This window comes from Phalacrocorax aristotelis, chromosome Z, assembly GCF_949628215.1.
Source record: "Phalacrocorax aristotelis chromosome Z, bGulAri2.1, whole genome shotgun sequence".
In the NCBI taxonomy this organism is placed as follows: Eukaryota; Metazoa; Chordata; class Aves; order Suliformes; family Phalacrocoracidae; genus Phalacrocorax; species Phalacrocorax aristotelis.
The window spans coordinates 63,748,184-63,767,743 of NC_134311.1; the positions used below are offsets into that span (position 1 = coordinate 63,748,184).

General features: G+C 36.0%; 1 protein-coding gene across 1 annotated transcript in view; it reads right to left on the reverse strand.

Annotated features, from left to right (window-relative positions):
- Positions 1-5,529: 5,529 nt before the first annotated feature.
- The window catches only part of ITGA1 (integrin subunit alpha 1), a 69,612-nt gene continuing 55,581 nt past the window's right edge, over positions 5,530-19,560 (reverse strand). The window contains exons 18-30 of the mRNA XM_075079533.1: positions 18,739-18,849; positions 18,099-18,184; positions 17,760-17,895; positions 16,696-16,776; positions 14,858-14,934; positions 14,033-14,122; positions 12,888-12,990; positions 11,265-11,378; positions 9,527-9,631; positions 8,819-8,923; positions 7,863-7,955; positions 6,473-6,589; positions 5,530-5,708 (exon numbers count right to left, since the gene is read on the reverse strand). Coding sequence (XP_074935634.1) covers positions 5,664-5,708; positions 6,473-6,589; positions 7,863-7,955; positions 8,819-8,923; positions 9,527-9,631; positions 11,265-11,378; positions 12,888-12,990; positions 14,033-14,122; positions 14,858-14,934; positions 16,696-16,776; positions 17,760-17,895; positions 18,099-18,184; positions 18,739-18,849 — 1,263 coding nt within the window. The 3' untranslated portion in view covers positions 5,530-5,663. The remainder of the gene's footprint in view (positions 5,709-6,472; positions 6,590-7,862; positions 7,956-8,818; positions 8,924-9,526; positions 9,632-11,264; positions 11,379-12,887; positions 12,991-14,032; positions 14,123-14,857; positions 14,935-16,695; positions 16,777-17,759; positions 17,896-18,098; positions 18,185-18,738; positions 18,850-19,560) is intronic.

Genomic DNA, 19,560 nt, shown 5'->3' on the forward strand with positions numbered 1-19,560 from the left:
ACACTGATTGGTATACTCCATGTCCCCAGACTTAATGTCCAGTTGGACAGGGCTGTACAAGGAGTATAGCAACATCCATGGTTGGTTAATTCTATTGCTCTGGTTACAATATGAAGACATTTTGACGAGAAAGAGAGATCCTATTCCTTTAATCCAGGAGGAAGAACAATGACACCCTTAACATGAATAAACCTTAAGGACCATATGTAATACTGAACCAGATATGTGAAGCTTTGCAATAATTATTAACATCCAGTACCAAATAAAGCCGAACCATAACTGAGAAGGGGGGATTTCACCATGGCCACTGCTGAAAGGGAACAGTGGGTGTGAAAAGGGGATGTGCCCAGACAACTGTCCCACTAGATCTAAATGCACAATCTACTTTGAATACTTCTGGTCCCTCTCCCATTTCTTTGAAAATCCCTAGGAGGTGCAACATTCCATGAGCCCCTGAGGAATGTATGTCCTTTGTGAGATGACTTACAACAGAGAAAAGGAAAAGGGCAGAAGGGTAAGTGCATAGAGGAAAAGCAGTAAAGGAGCTTTATGCCCACTGTACTAGAGTCAGGAGAATAATCTGCCTGAGGGTCTTTTTACTCACCCTTTTTTTTGACTGAGTGAGCAAAGTCCAATATCTCCGGGGTGTCAGCCTCAGTCTTTGTAATTAAAACATGACTGCATTGAGGATAGCTCACTTTATCATCCACCTCTTTAAACAGAAACCAGTTGTGCTGTCTAAACTGTGGTATCAACCAACTGTTACTAAAACTTCATCAGTGCTTTAATCGTTATGACTCTTCATTCTTACAGGACTCCCACCACACCCACTGTATGAACTGCTGTTGCCTTTGAACTGTGAGGTGTTAGGGCTGCTTCTGCTAATTGCAATGAATTATAATCCAGTTTGTGTAAATGATACATAATATTACACTTCTTGCTGTAAGAAAGCGATTGTTTCTTTTTAAATTCTGCTGAAACTCAATTTAAAACAAACAAAAATAGAAGTGGCTTTTTTTCGGATTTCCATGGAACAGGTCCAGCAAACTCTAATGATCAGATATATACAGAGTAGGATATTTGGTAAGCACTCCCCTATGACTAGACAGGATGTTGCTATTAGAGAATTGTGATTCACCATCAAAGTGGTCTCTGATGAGATAACAGTTAAGTAATTACATGGTTTGTAATGTTTTCTAAAAGTTAACTGTGATATAAAAGGTGTAATCTTTGTCTTCTAGGAAGTTTTATTACAAATGTTTACTAGGCTTTAAGGAAGATAACGTGAACCATTTACAACTGTGCAGGACAATGGACTATTCGGGTCACAGGAATAACCTGTACAGAAAAAACACTGGAGAGGAAGAATGGTTAGCTGAATGAATGTGTCTTCAACTTTTATGTATGCAATGTCATGAAAACAAATCTGTCAGGAAGTCATATGGTCCTCTGAAAAGCTTTCATGTTTGGTTGTAAGTACAGAATCCACATGATTAATTGGAATGTATTTCTGACAGCTTGGCCACATTCAAGCTTTCCTTGATGTTATGCTGTGAAAGAATACATATTTCTGCAATAGCTTTCTATTGACCGGGAGGTGGATTTGGTTTTAGGTACTGAGATGCCCTTATATTATTCTTATATCAATGAAGAGCAAACAAACTACAAAGGAGGCTCACTAGATTCTTTTTTTTTTTTTTTAATCAATAAAACACATGGAATAATCTCACAGGAAAAAGAAAATGCTGTGCAGAATGTTGCAATTTTCTTAAAAAGAATGCAAATTCCCTCTTACGCCTGTTAAGTAGTATAATTAATGATACATTTTTATTCTGTTGCTTTTCTTTTATTTTTGAATGGGATCATTATCTATACAGTAGTTAATTCAAGAAATTAAAACAGTAGACAATGTGGAATTCATTAGATGAGTGTGACCTTAACTCCAGCTTCTCAGTGCCAAGTGAGATGAAAACCATTGACTCCAATTGAAGGTAGATTCCCCTGACTCAGGCTCTGCAGAAGAGGAACATCATGCTCAAAATGACTCAGCACAAGATATGTACTGAAGGGCTAAGGTAAGGGGTCAGGGTAGGTGGGTTGTGTCACATAATACAGACCTAGAGTGACACCAGACAAGCACAGGAACATAAGCAGCAGCCCAGGGAGACTCCTCTAATGTAGATACTGTTTTCTAAGTCTTCTAAAATTACATACAGAATCAACAGCCTCTAGACCAGCCTCAGATTGAAGCAGGAGTGGTGGTTTGAAAATCTTGCTCCTTTCCAGAGAAGTTCTATGCTATAGAAATGTAGCTTGTCCACTCCCTCTAAGATTAGCTACTTCAGTGCTTAAGTTAGAAACTGAGCTGCGGCAGAATCCCTCCATTGCTTAAGCTCTGGTTACACACCCAATTTTTTTTTTTTTACAGCCTTTTATTCAAATATAATAATGTTTAGTTTGTTAGTTATTAGAATCATATTATAACCCTAATGTGTCTTTTTATAGGAACAAAACAGATTACATGGTGTTCTGATATTGTTTGTACCCGCCAAATTTCAGCGAGATGTTCCTGATGTTTGCAATATTGCTTTCAGTAGGCTTTTCTGTTGTACATAGTGAAAAGCAGTAAAATACTGCTCTTGCAGTGCTATGTAGAGAGGCTTTTATGGATAAAATTAGTGATTTTACTAATTTAGCCTATGTAAGAATAATGTGCTATAGTGCTATCCCCTTTACATACTCATATATTAAATAGATATTATAACTAAAAATCTAACAATAAGACAAACGTGAAAAGGAAGAAAGCATCAGGACAAAGAAGAAAGCAGTGTGGTTATACGAAGGTTATTGCTGTTTTTACAGTACAAAGCATGAAAAGAATGGAAGCTGATCTCAAACACACTCTGCATTGATAAAATATGTATTTTTGCTTAGTCTTTATCTAGGGAAATAGACTCTCATATTTACTTATATTTTTTCAGTTAGGCTGATGCTTTAAAATAAGTAATGAAATGTCATCAGAAAAGTAAAAAGCTCTGGTTAACAGCTTATCATAACTAAAAAGTGAAACACTTAAACAAAATAAAAGTAAGCTACATAAAAACGATGTGTGGTTTGCACAACTTGTGAGTAATTTATGAAGCCAGGAAAAATGACCTCATGGTTAACAAACTGGCTGAATAAAATATAAGTATTTCCTCTGCTACCACAGACTTTCTATGTGTACATAGGTGTGTCACAATTCCTTCATAATTCTCTTCCTTTACAAAACCATAGTAGGATAACAGCACTGCTATACTTTTACAGAGATACTATAAGGAAAAACATTTACAATTCTGAGGCAATCAGATGCTATGGTGACAAGTGCCATTTAAATCTTTCAAACAAATTGGCAAAATCATACATTTTCTTAAAAGAAAACCTGCATCTCACATGGGACTGGAAACACCTCTGCAAATACTAATTTATCTTCACAGTTCAACAAATGGATTTTTGCTTTCTTTTGAGGACTATTTAATTCACACAATGAATAAAGCAGAGATTCTATCCACAAATCCCCTGTGTAATGTCTTTGCTTCCGTTCAAGTTTTCCTTCTGTGCTCAGAACCTGGGCAACTCACCTTGTACCCTTTTAGGTAGGGTACACTTTCAGGCGTGCAGATGGGCACAGCAAACAAGTCTGCTGACTTGGTGGCTCTCCCAGGCTCTGCAAAGCACAGCCACCCACAGTGTTCCCATGGAGGGCTTTGGCCTCTCTGAATCATGCTGCTACCTTCAGCAGAATGTTGTTATGAAATAACCACCTTTCCCACAGACACAAGGAGAAATTGCAAACACTTTCAAACTTAATCCTACTTGCTGCCTGCACAGGAGCCTCAGCCTTTCTCAATAAGTACTCTCTTTAATTTAGGAACTAAACAGAAGGAACTTAAGAGTGACAGCACCTTCTGGCACTCTTCCAGAGTTGTACTTGCCAGCATGTTCAACCCAATCTATGGTCTCTTAAAGGCAAAAAAGTCTTTATAAAATGTATTACTGCTTCTTAAGCTATTACTTAAAGTAAGTGCTAAGTTAACACCTTTTGGAAAACTGCAATGATTTTGTTTTTTCATTTCAGTGACATTTGTACCAAGAGGAGGAACAAATTTTCCTGGCTTTCTTGGCAAGGCAAAGCTTTCTGCAAACAAGTACGTCTCACAGAACTTAGTATGTCTCCTCAACATTTTCTGATCTATTGACAATCAATACCAAGTCATCTCATGCTGAGGCATCATTGCACTTTGCCAGCACACCTCTGCTTTCTTCTGTTAATTTTGTGTGGCTGCAAATAATACTGGAATCTCTCAAGGACATGGCACAGCCCAAAAGCCCTGGGGAGGGATCCTTGTGGAAGGATGACAGGTGCGTGAAAGAAAGGAGGAAACTGAACAGTCTAATTAGAAAGAAAAAAAATTCCTTAAGTCTTTTGCTATCTACATTTCAGTGTATTCTCATATAAACTTTTAATCTCTGATACAAAATAAACATCTTTTTTAAGTGCTTATTTAGTAGGTAAATTCGTCGTCACTTCTTAAACTCATAAGAAACAAAGATGAGGTGTGACTTATAATGCTAGAAGAAGCTTGCCAGTGCTGAATTTCCTATCTGTGCTCTTTTGTTAATTATAATTCTGTATACTTCAAACCCATTGGATTAAATAGCTACACAATAAATTTACAGTGACAGTTTATGAAGTGCCCTCCTGGCTACTCCAAGATATACAGCGCGAGTCAAACTTTCAGGGTACCTCTAAATATTTTCTGCGTCAATATGGACATTTCAGTTTGCAGATATGATTGTGCCCCTGCTATTTGAGGACAGTGTGCAATCAGATAGGCTTGAATGTTTTGTACATACATTTTTAGGCCTGCCAAAAATCTGTTTCAAGTTCAAACAGTTATGCAATTTAGTGGATCAATCCTTTATGGTCTGCTTGACTATAATAATCCCTTGGTGTATCCTGGGTTCAGCTGGACATGCTAAAATGAGCAGAAAGAGAAGTCCACGGTATTTCAGTAATTTTCACCCAAAATTCTGTAGGTGTTTCTATTTTCTGAATTGTCATTACATCAGTTACCATAGAGTATTTGGTGCATCCTCAAAGTTTGCATATTCTGCTTCGTGAATGAACAGACCGCTTTCACAGAACTGAGATAAGGAGGTAATTTCAAAAATTATCCTTTTTCCTTTTGAAAGTCATAAGGTGATAAAAAAAGCTTGGGATTGCTACATACAAGTGGACTTGTTGCATAATTTGGAATGAAAAATGATTCCACATACATAGGTATATAAAAATACGATTACGCATTTTTGGTATTAAAAAACGTTAGAATCTTTGAGCTCAGTTACTCTCCAAAAATGAGTAACACTTGAAAGTATGTCCTTGAGTATCACAAAATGCCAGGCTGTTTATTCTTCCTTTGCATGATTCCTTTGCATGTATACTTGATTTACTTCTTGTTGTTCTGTTTCTTATTTGGTTGTTTGTTGTTTTTGTTTTTGTTTTTTTATTTTTTTTGAACCAGAGTTTAGAAAACATTGTGACCACTTCATCTAAGTTTATAATTTTACAGTAACATTTTTGAGGCAGACCTGAGCAAAAATTTCTGCTTTTTTTTTTTTCTTCATTTCTCCATTTTCTTCTTTAGTGGTCTCTTGAAAAATCCAGCCTGCAGAAAAGAAAAAAGTGACTAAAAACTACTCAAAGCATACAACCCATATCAGTAGCAATCATGTGCTGGTTCTGACTACTATTTTAATACATTCAGTACAGTACAAAGTCATTTAATATTTTACCACTGAAGTACAACGTTGTTTCTCCTGGAGCAGAAAAACTAAAGAGACATGCCATGAAAGTAGACAAAAGGAGTACAGTTAATATATAGTCAGTGATTGCTGAATCATTGTTATACTCACGTAATGTCAAAGACTAAATTACTTAATAATATTTGGTACTCAGTTGAATATATAATACTGTATTTTATACTGGTCACATTTCTCCAAAGATTATGCATGTTGAAATTTATGAACTGTACCCTTCTAAACACAAGTATGAACTAAATATTTAGCTCGGAGAAGAGTGCCCACTTGTGGCAATACTTAGACCACAGACCTGATGTGTCACACAAAGAGAAAACATGGTAATCAACGGCCGCAGCCAAAGCTAATTAAAAAAGCCCTCAATAAACCCTTAATCGTACTAAAATCTCCTTTTATTTTTCTTCTCATAACATACTGTCAATACAGATTTCAATTGGTTTGCATTGCATGTTACACGTCAGTAGTGTTATTAGTTATTTGTCATTTCTACAAGATTTCACTCTATTTATTAGATACTAATTAGATGTCTGTGAGGTTCTAGTTATGAGAAGAATGCGGCAGAGAATTTAAGCATATTTGTTCATTTTCATGAAGACAAGAACGTGCAGCTTACCTTCCACAAAGCAAATATAAGCAGTGCAAGAATCAAGAGTCCGGCAAAGATACTCAGGAGGATAACCCATAAAGGGACTGTACCCGGTGCGAGTTCTTTGGAAATCTTAATCATGGTCTGCAAAGTGTTCAGAATGTAAACAATAAATAACTTGTCCTTCTCAAGTATCAACAGAGCAGTGTGACTTTTACCAGTTTACAGTGATTTTCCAGGTACCACTTCTTTTTAAGTATAGGAATTTGTAGGAGGGAATTGAGAAAATAATCTCCGATGTGAAACCCTATATTTAGACAATATCTTGCACTTCCTAAGTGCATTCATTTCATGAGGGTCAGGGTCAGTCCTGCTATAAGTCAAAGGTCATTGTTATAAAAGATACAGGATGAAAACCATGAGTATGGTAGAGTTTCTTTAGTATACTTTTCATCTTTCAATGCCTGCCTCTGTGAAAGTTGGCAGTGATTAACAAGCTTCTAAACCAATTAATTGAAATAAGTGTATAAGGCTGTGTACTAATTTGGTCTTAAACCAGGCATATCTGTTGTAAACTAAGCTGAAATAAGGAATATTCACACATTTAAATAAACATGACTATACAGGAGTTTGAATTATTTTAGCTTAAGAATTTATTGAAGACACAACCCTGGATATAATACCAGCTAATAGTTGAACTCTGATGTTTGTAGTTCCAAAAATAGTTGCACAAGATATAATTCACACAAAATATCACTTTACTCTAAATTTTAACTGTAATAACAAACAATAATACTTTTGCTTAAAAATGTTCATCATAGTAAATAAGCCCCTGCATGTACAAGTTATCACAGAAAAGCAATGCATTAACCACTATAAATGTCTTGGAATAGAGTATTAAGGGATAAATATAAGTCTAACAAATGAAAGACATTTCTCTTTATACCTGACACCACTACTATAATGTTGTATACTTTATTTTCTAAGAAAATAATAGGGAACTTCTGAAAAATAAAAGATCCTGTTTCAAATATATATGCTGGGTAATGAAGTGGAAGGAAATAATAAATAAAATACAATGTACAAAGTAAGATCACTTCTATGTGACCCAGGACAATTTAAAAAATACTATTAATTCCTTAAAAGAATTTTCATTTACACAGATGCAGGAAGCATTTATACTGCAGCAGGCAGAAATACTTCAGGCAGTGCTTCTCACCCGGGTACATTAGCGAATAATAGGATTTTGGTGTCATCATCTGACTAATTCTGGTCTTCATACTGTAATATAAAATCACTTTTATTTAGAGTAGGATAATACATTACAACTGGTAAGAATCCGTAATGAATGAAAATTAATGGTTCAGTATCCTGTGAATCCTATGAAGAGTAAATCTATGAATTATCATGTTCTTACCTCCAGTTTTTGATAGTCATTTCTCAAAATCAGTGATGAATTCTCACTCCTAAGTAATGCTTTCACAACAAGGGTTAAGCTGTGAATACTTGCCTGGAAGAAGACAGATATGGTTATGGTTTATAATCAGGTGTTTTGAAGTAGAAAGCTTTGTAGAAATGAGAAGGGTGAAAGAAAAACTTAATGCTAAATTTCTGGGAGATGCTGAAAAATGTGAGTCAGTGAAGCTGCTCATGTGTGCCACCTTCAGCATACACACATCACTGTTTACAAGACAGCAATACAGCTTTGAATGAGTAGAAAGCAGAGATTTCAAAGAAATACTAATTAATCCTGGAGTACTACTTTGGCGGCAGAGGCAGATTTGTGTCTTTCTCAATATCTTTTGTATTTCCCTTCCTGTCCTGTTATTTTCCAGACAAAAACAAAGACACAAAACAGGAACTCAGTATCAGAAATTTATCAGCTGAGCAGAAGAGACCACAGCCTTGTCATTGTTGTAACTGTCAGACAATACTGAGATGTGCTCTGAGGTGGACTCTCTCTCCTCTGCTCTTTTGATCAAAAAATCCTTTCTAGTCCTGGGAAGTATTTTCAGATTAAAACCCATTTAAAAATTATATGCTTCTATGTACCTCTCCTTACATATGCTGAATTAGAATTTGTGGACGCATAAGCGCTATTAAAAAAAAGGACCATCAATACAGGCTAAGTAAGGGTTGTCTTCTTACCATGTTTTGAAATTCCTGTTAAGTTCTAAGTACTTACTTCAAGGATCATAAAATGCATGTAACTTAGTTTTGAGGAAATTTTAAAATAGCAAGAGAAATTATTCCAACTACTACAGGACTGTGGAGGTCTAAGAAAATTAAAGTATAATTTTAATAGACATTTGGAACGTTGGCTTAGGTTTCTCATACCGAAGGGTATTATAAATACAAATGGCATTTACTTACTTTTATGATGGTAGGTTTCCATACTCTTAATGAAATGTTCACTATATATATGTCAGATGGGACCAGGGCACAGTCAATGGATGCACAGCTGTATGTATCACAATCCTGTTTAAAAGGCACCAGCATGAATTAATAGGAAGAGATTTTCCACATACCAACATAACTACAGCAGCAAAATTACTTTGCAACTTCTCCATCTAAATGTGAGAGGCTAATCCTTTCCAAACGGGATCATTGACTACATTTCTACCGCTTGCATGGAAAACCTGTCAGATCAGAGTGGTCTGAGTTTAGAAGTATTTTCAACTGGATGTCTAAAAACGTTGCAACGGAGATGAGAAACTTTAAAAATATTACTATTTAATAATTACAGTGGGAAGATAGAGGGTGAAGATTTACTCATCTCTCAAATGTGCTACTGTTATTTACGCATTTACTAAATTAAAAAAAAAACCCAAATTCAGTTCCACATACAGTTTTGTAGCCAAATATAAACTATAGCTATATATAAACTATACAGATACATATAAACATACACATATGTACATATAAACTATACATAAAGATGGATTTTCAGGCTATTAAGACAAAGTGAGTTTCCATAGGATGGAGTTTGAGAGAAGCTTTTATATATTTTTTGCAGAAGTACTTAGTTCAAAGATCTGGGTTAACAGCTGGAATGAATATAAGCACTATATGTAGGCTTACCATAATTGTATCCTTTGTAGGTTCTTTTATTTCTGGCAACACAAATGGTTTCCCAGTGCTGATCTTTAAAGGATCTACAGGGTAGCTAGTTTGGCAGATGGCATTCTGTTAGTGGAAATACAAATATTATCCGTATTGTCTGAATATGCAGTCTATTACCAAAAAACACTCTGGAAACAAGACAATATCAATAATATTTAATAGCATTAATAGTATTTACTAACTGCTAAATTCAATAAAACTGCACATTGCAAAAGTGCAGAATAGGAAACTCATATGGGGTAGGTATTGAAGTATCATTATTCAAACAACAAATGAGCTTTTTATGAGATAATTTAACCTAAACTCTATCAGCTACTTAGACATCTGTAGAATCAAACAAGAGCGTACTGCGAGTTGACCACTACATGAACCAGCAAGAGTTGGATATTAAAAGAGATAAACAGCTTTTGCATGGGAATCTACAGAGACTTCACCTTAGCTAGCAGACAGACAGATTAAGTGCAGGATTCAGAAGCCTCTGTTGCAGCGTCCAAGGAGGGGAAGCAGGTGCTGGAGGACTGTTAGACCTCCCATAGCTCCTTCAAAGGCAGCTGGGAAATTCTTCGGTGTCTTTGGTGTGGGGGAATTTGTTTTTTCAGTCAGGTTATTCACTTTCAGATTGCTAGCATAAAGAGGATTGCAAATTCCCTGCAGTGCACTTTGGCACACCACTATCGCTAGGTTGTAGCTAGTCGTAGATGAACTACACCCACAGAAAAAGCTCAGATTTGTTGAGTTTATGTGCAAATTTGGGTTAAATGTGGTGATTGCCTAGGAATGGAAATAATGGGGGAAGGAATTTAAGAATAGACACAATTCCTTTGCATTCTAAGCATGAAATATTTTGAGTTTTTTTTATTTTTTGTTTGTTTTAAAGTGAACATTGAATTTTGATTTAGACCATTTGGTTTATTTTTCAGTGGTGCAACACCTCAAAACCAAGTGAAATATTTGGAGAGAGGTGCACATATGGTATGACTGTGAAGGAAAAGTAAAAAAAAAAAAGAAGAGGTTTAGGTCACCACTTAGTGATATTTGGGTTCTTCGTCCATCCAGTTATAGATATAGCTCTAGCTTTAATATCTACACATCTGGAATCATGGCATTTGCTTGAATTGTTATCTCCTCCGGCTGCTCTGGAGGATTGAAATGCAAAAACTCAAATGATGGCTGCAGTGAAGAGCATTTGAAAGACATGACCTATCATCCATTTCAAGAAGTCTCACTACTCCAGAGAAGGAAGAAGCCAGAGGACTGCTAGTGCTGCAGAGCAGACATGCGGGAAAGTTAATTTCAGTAACAGAAAAAGACTGAACAGGAGATTGAGCTCTAGATGTACACAGCAGGACTAGAGCATTTGCAGTAAGCACTGCTGACAATGGAGATAATCTGAAGCTCAGTAGGCAAAACTAAGAAAGAAACTCCAGTCACTCATATCTCAGTCTGGACGTCTCATCACTTGGCAAGATATCGTATTAACCTTGTTATAGCCCAGTTATTGTTCAACACCGTTTTAAATTTGTTTGTTTCCTTTTAAGAAAATTTCTCTGTCTTCTTATGCACATCTTGTCTTTTAGACTAAAAAGCAATGTCTACCTTGAAGCACAGCATAATCCCAAATGTTTGCATTTTGCAGTTCCTTACAACAAAACTTTCAAATTTAAATTAATCATAAAAATACAAATTCCTAGCTTACTTGGGAATGTGACAATGCAGTAAGGTAGAGAAGAGTGTTCTTGGCTGCTGTAATATTGGGAAATAAGATCTGCAGTGTGAGGTCTGGCATTGGAAAGTGTTCACCTTTTTCAATCTATAAAAAAAAAGAAAGATGTTTTGATTATACTTTCCTTATTTTGGTTGGTATTTGATTATGAGGTTTTTTCCTTTCTGTGCTTTCCTTTTCTTCTGTGATTTTTTATGTTTCCTCAGTCAGTTATGCAAAAAGTGGTGTGATGAACTCTCACTTTTGCCCCAAGGACAGCCTGTTGTGAATTAGCAGACACATTCTTCTGGGGTCTTTGGTAACACAATGCTGTATTGAAGGAAATCAAATGAACAGGATGAAAGGGGCCATTTTAACATAAATTCCTTCTTGTTATCTTGTTTACTGCATCCTCTTATTATCTGGGACTTCTATCTAAGGTAATTTCATTCTGATTTTTAATAAAGCCCCAAAATGCTTTACCGTGGGAGAGGTGCCACTGTACCACTGGTGGCTCCAGCTGGTTCCTCCTCAGGTGTGCTTAGGCAACAGCTGTCCTGCTCACCTGCTCCTCTCATCTGTCTTCCCTGTGAAGATCACAGGGCATATCTGTAAGATGCTGCTCCTTCTGAACATGCTTGCTGTGGCCGAGGATGGAGAAAATGCCTAGGTGGAATTGCTGGCAGGGGAAACTGGTGATCCTGTCTCTGAACTGAGTGAGCTTAATAAGTACTCAGGAACCTGTTTAACTTTTTTCTTCTAACTACTCATTTGTGATGTGCTGCTTGCAGAGATGAGTTGTGCTTACGAGATCATAAATGGTATGGTCTGCAGTCCACCAGCTTTTTATATTCAGAAAGCAAAGATTTTGAAATGAGATTAATAATGTCTTAAACATCCACAAAAAGCTTCAAGATTATTGGATTTGAACTTTTAGACTTAAAAAAGTAGCTGAGTAATCCCTGTAGGTAGGCTAAAAAATATAAAAAACCTTTGCCATTGCTACTTAAGAGTGAGTGAGAACTTTCCCATGGCCCAGTTTTTACAGAGAGAAAGTTGATTCAGAGAATTCTATCCTTTGTATATGGGACCCTTGTTCAGGTTTGGATTTGACACTGGGAAACAAGGATTCTCTCAAGATAACTAAATTCAGTCCTACTACAACCTAAAGCTGGGCTTCTAGTCCACTAAATATCTTTTCCAAGTGATTTTAGTCTGCAGTGTTCATTCCATTATTAATATAACATTGTTAGAGCATGGAATTTGCCTTTTTCAAAGCTGACTGGATTTTGGAAATATCTGTTCTGAACTGCAATGAATGTAGGTCAAGTTCCTACTTACTAGGGCACGCTCTCTTTGCCCTGCTGAGGGCAGCAGCTCTAAAACCTAGCGGAACTACTCTGTAGGAGATGGACCACTGAGAACCTCCGACTCATCTTATTCCAAAGTAAGAAATAAAAAAAAAATAGTGTTAAACACAAAATACCAATGCAGAAGGTTTAATGTATTGCATAGCTGCTATTTATATAATAGGCTATCACATGGAACAATTCAAACCAAATAAAAAAAAAAAGATTAAGTCAATACATACATAATGCAGTTTTAATTGTTTCTTACCCTATAATGCAGAGTAACTTCATCCCCAATCTGCTCTGTTGTGTTAATGGCAGAAGGAATGGTATCATTTGCTGCTATTATAACATGGTGCTCTTTGAAAACACTGTGGGTTAAAAAAAAAAACAACAACAACAACAAAAAACCCAATAAGCACAAAAACTTCATAAAAACTCCAGCAGTTAATAATATGGGTCTTTTCATTGTTTCATGAATCCTCCAGGACTAGTCTTGCAATTAATAGTGCACTGCTACTTCCACTGAAGTTCAACTCATTCATTTGCTGGGTAGTGGTTGCTTTTTATTATGTACAATTTAAACGTTTTGTTTAGATGAAACTATAAAATGAGTAATATTGTTCCCAAAAATAATACATCAGGGCCTGATTTTGCTGTTCTTATTCTAGCTGTGCAGTCCATTATCCTGAGTATTGCCTTGTGAAACAGGCATGGTCCTATAAAAGACAGAATCAAGTGAAAAGAGAATAAACACAGCATGTTTTAAATTCAACTTTATCCTTATGGGACCAGCAAAGGCTGGATTGGAGCCATGCATCCAAAATGAATTTGATTTAATTATTGACAACTGGGTACCATGCAATGTACTCTGCTGATAATATTTACTATGTTTTTCGGGGATGGAATTTAGCTGAATTTTAGCCATTTCTGTAAAATGTACTGCAAGACCTGCATTAAAGTTTATGTCTGAATTTATAAAAGCAAACCTCTGAGAATCTAAAATGAAGGCTAATTTTTGAAGCTGGAAATCAAACACCACACCATGCAATATTATAGTGATACAAACTCATGGCCATCAGAAAGCTGGAAGTATTCGCTTTCTTGTGTACCTGAAATGCCTTTGAATGAGTAGAACAAAGTACAAAAATGAAAAAATGAAAGCTGCTGTTGTACTTGCAAACTGCAGATCAAATTTAAATAACGAAAGCAGATAAAATGGAGGTACAGCAAGATAGGGACAGTGACTGCTCCATTATTTCAATTAAGCCTGGGCTTTCTGTTCATAAGCCTAGAAGCTGTAATTTGTAGATACTAACTAAGCACAGCTCAACAACAAAAGAACACTATATTCTCTTTGAACACCCACTCTTTACTGTGCTAGTGAATAGAAGTACAGAGAAGCATCAGTACCTTATAAATATTAATCCTACTTCATATTTTACTGGAATTGAAATGTGTCCTCTGTTGTCATTTAAGGTCTCAGGTGGTTCTTCGCTGTCACTAAAATAAAACAACACATGCCACTGAGATCAGAGTGTGATATATCATCACCTACATATGCAACACAACTACTGGGTGGGAAGGTATCTGAAACTCAAATACCTACAGCTCTGGGTGTGAAAACACACTACCCATTTCAGTTAATCACTATCTCTTAAAAATAAATTCAAAAGACTATTTCAGTAACTAAAAAGTTAAGTCCTGCACCAGTCCCAGCTCAAAGATGCACCTTTGTTAAAATTAAAGACTGGAGTTGAATGAACAAAAAAGGATAAAGTAAAGGCCACTACTTTCACACCACCCCTGTATTTTGCAGGGACAGCAAACAGTGAGGACTAGCCCATTCCTTTACTTTATCACAGACAACTTCTGTAATGCTCTTGCTCTTTGAAGGTCTGACATTTTTGTTTAGCATAAACTGTGATTCATGCTCAAGTATGAACAAATTTTGTAACAGAATAAACCTTTTCTGAAAGTAAAACTACTGGAAATTATGACTTATTTGTAACTCTTAGGCTCTAAAGACAAACAGCTATTTATTTAGTCAACTCAGTTCACTGCCTGACCAAGTACCTCTGTAAAGCTGCCAGCTCTACAGATTGTTTAACCACTTCTGAGTTCAGAAAAGTCATCCTTGTTTTTACCATGAAACACACACCTGTACAGCTTTCTAACAAAAAAAAAACCCCAACAAACCAAAAACCAGAAGATAAACAAGCAATGATTGCAACTAACCTTGTTGCATATACATGAACAGTAGCATTTTCCAGGAGATATGATGCGTTGAATTGGAATGATATTTTGAAAAATATCTGTTTTGAGAAATACATTACACATTTTAAAAGGAAAAAAAAAAAGACATAAAAGCACACTAATAAGGTTTGATCTGATGAAAAATGAGCAAAATTTTGCTACTTTTATCTGTGGAATCCTTATTGCATTTTAACACTTTTCTCTGAATAGATCCACTTTTTAAAATTTGTCCCATCAAGGAAGATTATCTAATAGTTATTAAATAAAAGCCTCAAATTTTCAGAACTGAGAAGCCTCAGTAAAACTTATTATATGGTATATCAAAAATCCATAGCTAAGTAATTCTTAATAGAAACCAATTGGTCTTGCAAACAATTTACCAAAACCATTTTTTCCAGTGAAGAAGAAACAAATCTTCAAGGACTGTCAATTACAGTGGAGATGAGCTGCCTACAGAAGGCTGCTGGAATATAGTAAGACAACTAGAACACTGAACAGAAATGTTTACAATGTAAATAAATGACTACTAGGTCTCACAAAAATTCCCTATTCATTTTAACTAGGGCAAATTATCACAATATGGCACTATACAAGATTTGGAACACGAAATCCCAAACATGTCCCTTTACACATCCTGACACTTAAGTGAAATTTTATATGAAGCAAAAGTTTTACTATTTGTTACTATACAAGATTTTTCAGCTCAGACTTTTATTTTTCCTTTAAAGTGTACAAATCTTTATTATAAAGTGACCCAGAGAAAGTTGTCCTAGATATTTTTTATATTACAAAAAACCCAAAAGAGCCAGGAAGAGGATTTAAAAAAGAATTTATTAGGGATGCTTATCAGTGAATCAGAGATTAATGATTTCTGAATGCAAATGAGAGTATGACATTTCTAAATCAAAAAATCTATAGCTGCAGCCAAACTAAGAAGCAAAGCATGAAAGGAAGATGTGAAAAATCCATTAAAGCTGGGAATGTCGCATTGTAGGCACTGGCATTGGGTAGTATGCTTATTTGGCTGCAAGAAAGTAACACTGATTTAATTCCTACAAGTCCAAGATACAAGCTGGAATGTGTATGTGGGAGACAATGTAAGAGGACATCTCTCCCAATCTTCCTTCTTTTATGCATCTGCAGTACAGACCTGATATCACAGAGCAACAGACAAGAAACTGCCAGGAAATACAGTTAGTCTTATTTGAAAGCAGTTTGATATTTCCCAATTTAATATTGGAACTATTTAAGTGAGGCTCAGATGCATATTTTCAAAGACTAAGTTTAGCTAAAGCTTCCTCTGTATTTCAACAGGAGGTACAGACTTACCACTGGAGCTGTTCAAGCTTGAGCATGATTTTAAGATCTGGCTTTGGCAGATCCAGGTTAGCATTTGCACATACCAGCTTATTCTCTTTGCAACCATATGATTAAGTTTTATATACAAAATAACTAAAGTTATAGACTTCAAACTGTGGAACGCCACTGCATCTAATGTCTTATCAGTACATCCTAACCAATGTCCTATACTTCTGGAGACAGACCCTTCTGGCCAGGTGTGCCACTTGCTTTCTGACAGTGTCAAGGTTGGCAATATGCACCTTTTACCTCCTCACATGCCGCAGCTGACTGCCCAGGTACTGAAGACCTGATGTTTTCCTATCTGGCTCAGTGCAGTTCATATCAAGGGTAGCTTGGGAAACATGCATTGACAGGTTTAGGGGTGAACAAAAGAGAAAAGAAACTCAGAGGTGATAGGGACTTCCCTGGTCTTAGAACAATGTGGAGCAACAAGAACTTGCATGCAGGGGGATTTTTACCTCTTCTGCAGGTTTTAGAAATGGATATCCTACTTTACAGGTGATGTTGTGATTAGATTCACAGCTATCTTTCTGTATATCCTGAAGGAAAAAGAAAATGAAATCATGACCTTGTGCAAATTCTTTTTAAATTCTGGCAAAGAATCAAGGGCTTGTTGAACATATATACCATTGGTCCTTTCAGTTGTCAAAACAGCGTAAGAGCCAAAGCCTTAATTGAACTGGAACAAAAACTGAAAGCCCCAACTTCTGCAAAATGATTTCCACCTATGGACATCTACATCAATTAGTAGCCATTATTGCCTTCCAGTGAAAGTGTTTGGAACATTAGCTATTATGTACAAACTGGACATCATGCAAATTAGCCATGGGTATAGCAGATCAACATATGTATAAGCACAGAGTTTTTACGTGTAATTTTGTAAATGTGTCCCTACTTGGCAATAAAAGTGACATTCATACTTGACAAGTTATTGACACAGTATCAGCAACAGTGCTATGGGTCCCTGACTTCCAATGTACAACAGTAGGACTGTTGATTGGAAACAAACTTCTCCTAATGCTTCCCACCTGAACTGAGATGAATACGCAGCATATCTGTTGAGGCAGGCAGAAATCCAGCTCCTTTGGAAATGCTGTCTGAGGTAGATATAAGGCAGGCACTGATCTATGCTGCCCTATCAAGGCAGTGCTTTCTCTATATACGTGCAGAAGGAGAATTCTAGAGGCTCAGGAGCTGTACTGATGAACGACAAGGCATTTCTTGCTCTACAGATGTACAGAAGATTCATGGGGCTGACATTCTTCTAAGATGCAGGCAGTTACTGTCTAAGTGTCATTGGGAAACTCGTGTCTGTAGTTAACAAAGGCTAGGCAAGAGTCCACTTAGGTCAAAATAAGTATTTTCTTTTAGAGGGATAAGTGAGGACAGCACTCCCAGGGAATCTCTTCCAATCAACAGAGATAATTCCAGAGCAGTGAAATTCAGGCTCAATAAAAAGGCTTCCTCAGATGTCTCTAGCAATATAGGTTATGATAAAGGTGATAATGTCAAAAATTCCTACCTCAATGCCAGCAAAAATAATATTTGGAGAATACTGAACCAAAACCCTGGTATTATAGGCACTGTCTTTTTTGTTCTTCACAGAGAGCTGAATGGTGAATTTATCATTGCGTGACTTTACAATGAATGGAGAAGAGCTGTAAAATAAAGTAAGAATGTTGGACATCCTAACTTTTGAATTTGTTTTTAACATAAAGAGGAACTTCTCTCAGTGTCCAGACTATACTCTTTCTGATTTGGAAATTATGCCACAGCATTATCTTATTAGAGAATAGAATTTATAATTTACATAGAAATTTTGTACAGATATAAAATGATACAATAAACCCAGTGTAGTTACCTGTCTCCAGCTATGCTTGCTTTTACATTCAGAACAAGATCTGAAATGCATTTATTTTTCGCTCCACAATCTTTTGTGAAAGGAATCTGCAACAATAGTATTTTATTTCTCAATTTTATTACATTTATTATTAAAAATAAATACTTGCATTTTAATTTATTATCTAATAAATGTAAGGTCTTCTCCTTGACAGTCAAATAAGTCTTCCCTAATATTAATCAGTTAAACATGCCAATATCCTGTAAAATGCACAGGTGAAATATAACCTTGCTACTCATTCCCTTCTAAATTGTTCATCTAGATTAGAAAAAGAGGCAATTGTTGAAGTATGAATGACGTCAAGCATTATCAAAATTATATGACTAACCTTCCCCTGCTCTATCTATGTAAAAAATTACAATAAAATTGCTTATACTTTCTTCTATTTTCAATTAACTATGGACAGCTTTAAAATCCCCAGCTGGTTCCCAAGCACATTGAATCAAGCTTTTCACACCTGAAGACTCATTTAGAGGAAACATCTTCTGGACAAGGTCAATGAACTCTTTAGCCAATTTGTGGACAATACTTTCAGCTTTTGTGTGGGCTATGAATTTTACCTTAAATACTTTGTTATTAATACAGAATCTTGCTGACTTACATATTCAGACACTGAATTAGGCAAGCTGCTATCAAGAACGGGTCCACTCTCTGGGTCAGAAAAATTGAACTCCAGCAAAACCTTCACAGAGTCCTGAAAGTCAGGCTTATCCTAGAACATAACGAAAACAAAATTGCTGTTATGGAAATTCACTTTAATATCAAAGGAGGATAAAAAAACCAAAACAATGCTGAGGTAAAATATTTTTCAGTCACACTGTTGCCATCCTTGCTAGATAAGCATTTGCATGCTTGCAACTCATGATAAAGCATTCAATGTGCAAGCTGATCCTTTTAAATATCTACTAATGTCTTTGTGCATCTCATCTGATCATAAAAATGTCACATAGTCTGAGTATATCCAACACAGTTTCATTTAATAATGCCTCAGAACAGTCAACTCATAGACTTCCCTCTTTTAGTTGTGCTTAAAGGATCAGCAAGACAAACAGCAGCAGTATCACCTTGTGTGAAGTCAAACTGAGGCCAGCTCTTAGGAGATTCATTGCATAATCAAGCAAACTCTGGGCATCATTTATCATCAGTTTTGAATTACGATACAACCGTGAAGTCACTAAACATTTTAAATGTGTGCATCTTATAATATAGATCTCCATTCACTCTGCACATTAGTTACAATCTGGGCAATTTCATACTCACAATTACTAATTACATTTCTGTTTTGCAGTTAGTAAGTATTCACTGTTCCATATCTACTTTGTGAGGTTTTTACTACATTTTAGAAAGCGTCATTGCACCAATATGCAAACCAGAATTCCAGCTCACATGCTCCTGCTGAGTTTTGAATGCACCTAAAGCACTA